Source organism: Phragmites australis, chromosome 18 (assembly GCF_958298935.1).
Source record: "Phragmites australis chromosome 18, lpPhrAust1.1, whole genome shotgun sequence".
Taxonomy (NCBI): Eukaryota; Viridiplantae; Streptophyta; class Magnoliopsida; order Poales; family Poaceae; genus Phragmites; species Phragmites australis.
In genome coordinates this window covers 28921863-28927786 of record NC_084938.1, presented here as the reverse complement: position 1 = coordinate 28927786, position 5924 = coordinate 28921863, and the positions used below count along the sequence as shown (strand labels likewise).

The 5924-nt window shown below is 47.4% G+C and overlaps 1 protein-coding gene across 1 annotated transcript; it reads left to right on the top strand.

Annotated features, from left to right (window-relative positions):
* Positions 1-3051: 3051 nt before the first annotated feature.
* Positions 3052-5070, top strand: LOC133898271 (cytochrome P450 99A2-like). The gene is made up of 2 exons (XM_062338900.1): positions 3052-4024; positions 4109-5070. Exons 1-2 carry the CDS (start codon positions 3146-3148, stop codon positions 4736-4738), a joined length of 1509 nt encoding a protein of 502 aa, XP_062194884.1. The 5' UTR covers positions 3052-3145; the 3' UTR covers positions 4739-5070.
* Positions 5071-5924: the final 854 nt, after the last annotated feature.

The window sequence follows — 5924 nt, the reverse complement described above, 5'->3', positions numbered from 1 at the left end:
GGCCATTGGCCATCAATTGTGAGAATCGGGACAAGTCTGTTATGATTCGTACAAGATCTCTGCCCCGCCCTGCCAGCCGGCTGCCGCTCAGCTGATCCTGCCGGTCAGTGGATCACCGCCGCACTGCCAGTGTGGGTTGTCGATCACCGCGGCGCCTAATCCATGATGATATCTAATTCATATTTTTTTCATTTTTGTTGTGCCTCAAGAATTATGCTGCACTCACCGGATGGTCTGGTGTTCAGTGGGTGAACACACTTGAACATCCGGTGTTCATGTTTTCTATAGTATGTATTTTCAATTGTGGATTTTGATTTTGAGCTAACCTAAAGATGGTTTGGAGTTGGGGATATGTGTTTGCTTGTCTCATGGTATGCAGGTGATGGATGTAACTTGATGGACGACGACGGGATGATCGGGGCCAAGCGGGGAGCTTGGTGCCGGACGATCAAGGAGGCCGGACGCAGTCAAGGGTGATCGTAGCGGTACACGTAGAGGTCAAGCAAGGCATGGGATGAAGGTTGATGAAGACGTCGTGTTGATGAAGTCAAGCGAAGGGGATGCCGGTGCAACTGACAAGGCGGCTCGAGGGATCGGGAGCGGGAGAGACTTGCCGGCGGTTAAGATCACAAGATGGAGGACACGCGTGGACATCAGGGCACTTGCTTGAGGCAGAACAAGTGACAGCTAGTCACGCTTTGAGAAGCCTTCTAGGGTTTTGCGGTTTGGCCTCAAAACCGCGGGACGACTGGAGGTCCACATGGCATCATCGCGAAGTTTGCGTCGAGACGAAGTTAAGTCGTGAAGAAGCCACGATCATTCAATGGATGGAGCAGAATCTGGACTAAAATACCCCGGTGGTAGGTAGGAGTGCACTACTGGTGAGGGGTATTTTGGGAACAAGGAAATTGAAGGGCTAAGGCATCTCCCTACGCCTATAAATAGAGAGGTAGGGCTGGAGGGGAGCCTTGAGCTAACCATTTGAGAGCCTAGTGATAGGTTTGGAGGAGAGGAGAGGATATACTTAGCCTTTGTAATAGGTTAGAACTTTTGTGAGAGAAAAATCTCTGTAATCTGCCGAAAATAGGGCTATCTCTAAATGAAATGAAGATTATTTTCTTGCATATGCTCGTGTTCATCTCCTTCTAGTATCTTTCTTTTGGTTCCTTTGCTTTGTATGCAAGTTTTTCTATTTTCGTTGTGATTTTCGTTTTCTGTTTGAGCTGCAGTTTTTCCATCTTTATGAAGTTGTTCTCCTTGTTGCTAGGGGCATAAAATGCGCGTACTATAGTACAAATTTGGGTCTCGCATTCCCTTACCTCTAAGTCATCAACTTCGAGAGTTTCTTCACCTAGTGACCATCTTCTTTTTTATTCTTTCAAGTTGCGAGCTTTTTGGGCAATGATCCATGGAATGGTCATGAAAGTAACCTAGTGTTCATATTCCATCTATGAGAGACATGCCTTCTTCAGTTTTTGTTTTTTTTTTCCGTATTTCTCTCTATTTGCTTCCGCTTGTGCGTTTTAGGGGTGCGTTGGGTGAAAAAGGAGTAGATCATCAAAGAAATTATAATACGCCTATTCACTTCCCTCTAATCGCCAATCTTGATGCTACATAAAGCTTTACGCTGAACCGTGGCTGAGAGTTTATAGGTTCTCATTGAGATGCACTGGTCATCGTGGTCCAGATACAGTGCTTGTATAAATTATGATGGACTCAACTTGGGCACACCGGGTGTTGCCCATATTCCAAGCCATTGGGTGCCCCGCCCTGTCACAGCTGCGGATCAAATGCAGCGATTTTGGGCCCGTTTGGTTGCTCGCATAGTTGAGTTGAGATAGGCTGAGTTGAGACAGGCTGAAGAGATGCAATATGGTCTGTTTGGTTGGCTGCATATGTTCAGCCTGGCTGAGAAGAAATTGTGTTTGGTTGCCCGCATGAGTATATGTTGCATTACAAATGAACTCACTTTTTCATCAAATAAACTAGGGTTGAAAATATTTTTATAAATTAATACATCACATGATAAGAATATTAGTGATTTTTCCAAATTTTTGGAGAATTTTAATCAAATATTGGCTTAGCCTTTTTTATCAAACCAATTAAAATGGGTTGTTAGTGAGCCCTAATTTATTCATAAAAACGTTTAGAATTTTTAGATCACTCTTATACCTCTAAATAAAATCGAGAACTAAATAAAAAAATTCACGCATACCCGAACCCGCACCGGCCGAGCCAGGCTCAGCGGAAATCAGTTTCTGCGGAGCCTAGCTGGCACAGTGATTTTGCACGGCTCGGGCCTGGCTCGCGCGTCCGCCCAACCAACCAAACAGTGAGGAGCTACATGCTCGGGGCCAGGCCGGCGCGGAGCCAGGCAAGAGCGATGCTAATCTGCGCGCGCTACTTGGCAAGTCGCGCCACTGCGGCTGGCAGGCGGGCCCACTGGCGGGCCATCACGCGCGCGTGGGCGCTGGCCGAGCGGACCGCGACCTGGCAAGTCGCAGTCGCGCGCGTATCTAGTTCGCTGCCAAATACACTAAGGCCCCTTTTGGATAGGTTTATTTTCAACCTTTTTCTGAAAAAAGCCAGAAGCTATCTAAACAGTTGGCTTCTGGCCCAGGCTTCTGCTAGTTTTTGACTGTCTGGGGAAGCGGATGTGACCGAAATAAACTAAAAGTTGAGAAGCAGGTTCTTGCTGATTTTTTCTGACTTTTAGATGCGCTGAGAAACTAAAATTTTATTATAAAAATCAACAATCAAAATTCAACAATAACAACAACTTTCTCACCTAACCCAAAGTTCCAAAGCCACACACTACCCAAACAGATCCTAAAATTGCTTTCCAAGGACAAACACAACGAATTGATGGCATGGCGGCTAGCGTGTGCGGTACCAAAGAGGTCATATCACGTGCTTGGAAATTTGTGCTCAACATATGGTCTTCAAATTCAAACCTGTCATATAACGTGCTTGGAAAAAAATCGACGTATGACATGAATGTAGTGTGCAAGTTGCCCAAAATCAAGTCTTGGTTTCAGTTTATATACAAAACATGGCATGGCAAAGGCTTATAAAAGGCCTTTAATTCTTGCTCTTCTTTCCCAAGCAAAAGTGCAAAGTAAAATTATATAATCAAGCCATCCTCATGGAGCTAAGCGCAGCCACCCTCATCTCCCTCTCTCTCATCTCCCTGCCGATTCTCGTGACCTTGCTGAGCCGCAAATCGATACCAAGCTCCAAGAAGAGGCGGCCTCCAGGCCCATGGAATCTCCCCTTGGTCGGAAGCCTCCTCCACTTCTTCAAGTCGCATCCACAGGTCGCTCTCCGGGACCTGGCCAACAAGTATGGCCCGGTGATGTTCCTCCGGATGGGCCAGATCGACACTGTCGTGATCTCCTCGCCGGCGGCGGCCCAGGAGGTGCTCCAGGAAAAGGACATCATCTTCGCGTCGCGGCCGAGCCTTCTGTCCTCGGAGATCTTCTGCTACGGAAACCTCGACGTCGGCTTCGCGCCATACGGCGCGTATTGGCGGACGCTGCGCAAGCTCTGCACGGTGGAGCTCCTCAGCGCGAAAATGGTGCGGCAGCTCGCACCCGTCAGGGATAACGAGACTTTGTCCCTCGTTAGGAAGATCCAAGCCGCTGGCCAAGGCGGCGAGCCGGTCAATATCGCCAGGCTGCTCATGTCCTGCTCCAACGCGATCACTGCAAAGGCGGCGTTCGGCCAGGTGTGCAGCGGCGAGCTCCAGGAGCAGTTCCTGTCGGCGATCGATGTGGGGCTGAAGATCAGCGGGGGGTTCTCCTTCGGGGACCTCTTCCCGTCGCTACGGTTCATCGACGTCGTCACTGGGGTGAGACGCCGGTTGTGGCGAGCACGCTGGCAGCTGGACGCCGTCTTTGACCAGATCATCGCTCAGTGCGAGGCGCAGCGAGGTGATGACCTTGTGAGCGTCCTGCTTAGGATCAGGGACGAGGGGGAGCTTGAATTCCCCATTGGCACAACAAACATCAAGGCAATTATACTGGTAATTTAGTGGTGAATCGCTCTAAGATGTTCTAGCCTCTCTTTTTTTTTTTCCATTCTTGTTCATGTAGTCGATTTCATTTAGGATATGTTCACCGGAGGGACGGAGACGACGTCGTCGGCCGCCGAGTGGGTCATGTCGGAGCTCATGAGGAACCCGGAGGTGATGGCCAAGGCACAGGCCGAGGTGCGACGAGTATTCGACAACAAGAGCCCACAAGATCATGAGGGCCAGATGGACGAGCTATGCTACATAAGGATGGTGATCAAGGAGAGCATGAGGCTGAACCCAGTGGTGCCGCTGCTGGTCCCCCATCTCTGCCGGGAGACCTGCGACGTCGGCGGTTTCGAGGTCACAGAGGGCACCAGGGTCATGGTCAATGCGTGGGCGATGGCAAGGAGCCCTGAGTACTGGCACGACGCGGAGAAGTTCAGGCCGGAGAGGTTCGAGGATGGCACGATAGACTACAAAGGCTCCCGGTTCGAGTACTTGCCGTTTGGGACCGGGAGGAGACGGTGCCCCGGTGATACCTTTGGGCTGGCTGTGCTGGAGCTCATCGTGGCACGCCTTCTCTACTACTTCGACTGGAGCCTGCCAGGCGGAATGCGGCCGGATGAGATTAACATGGACATGTTCATCGGCGCAACGACGAGGAGAAAGAACCAACTGCACCTAGTGGCGTCACCATATAAGGAGGTTCGCATGCAAAGTTGAACGATGTGTCAGTGTATTTGTTGTTGGTGCATGTCTTGTTTGTCCCGGGGGAATGGACAAATAAATAACTATGGACAATAGCATGACTACTACTCCTTTAAAGTTACAACGTAGGTTCTTTAGGACATTGGGCAGTCCTACAACGTGACACGTTGATCATCAGTTTCTACTTAAATACGCTGCGTCGAAAAAAATATGTTTTTGTTATGAAAGTATATTTTATAATGGACCTACTAATACCAATTTGGTGTTATAGACGTTGAAAATATTTTATATATTGATGGCTAAATCAATAAATATTTGACTGGCACACAGATTCAGAATAACCTAAATTATGACTTAGAGTACTGTGATTGCTAGCTATTGTTGGTTGTTAACTTCGGTGTTATGCTCTTGTGGGACCATGGCTTTCATAAGGTGTATTTTAAAAGGGATTCTCTAACTATTTCTCAATTGACCGTCCGATTGTCATAATACGGTTGAATGAAAACAGCAAAAATCAAAATGAATTTTATGCCCAGACAAAAAATAAAACCCATCTCAAGGTTAATCCTAAGGCTAATATCAGTCAACTTCGAAATAGTTAGAAACCCTGGTGCCAAGTCATTAAGCACTTATATAATAGTTGTCTCGCTCAATGCTAACGCAGCTATTTATGTTCTTAATTTGTTCAACACTCATCTAGCCCTCATTCAGAGCAGAAGGAAACTGAATGTACACAATATGATTGGCCACATAATTATCTCCTTCTATTACTTCACAGAAGAAAACTGAATGTACAACCATGCAAAGAAATTGTCACGGTGAAGCAAGATCGGGCAAGGGGCAGCAGCATCCCTCTCGCAGTGGGTGCCACATCGTTGCTTCAGCTGCTCGGATCCACTCGCTAGAGGACCTGGACATTTCTCGAAAAAAAACCGGAGCGTTCGAACAGGTTTTTGTTTACGGCTGTAGTTTTAAAAACGTCAGATTTGGGCTGGTCCAAAACCAGCCATCCAAATGATTTTTTACATGTTGTACCTAATTTATTTATTTTATACACACGAATTGGACCTAAAACTGGTATCCACACAATATGGTTTTGCTAATTCAATGTTGGTGTGACCCTTACTAAGGAGGGTTTTTGCCATTTATGGTACCATGGAGATTCAATACATGCATTTATATACCAATATTAAAGATTACA

What these genes read in the sequence shown, in the direction of transcription:
- LOC133898271 (XM_062338900.1), top strand. Translation starts at nt 3,146, where the DNA reads ATGGAGCTAAGCGCAGCCACCCTCATCTCCCTCTCTCTCATCTCCCTG. An exon ending in ACATCAAGGCAATTATACTG is followed by an intron (nt 4,025 to 4,108) that starts GTAATTTAGTGG and finishes GATTTCATTTAG; the next exon opens with GATATGTTCACCGGAGGGAC.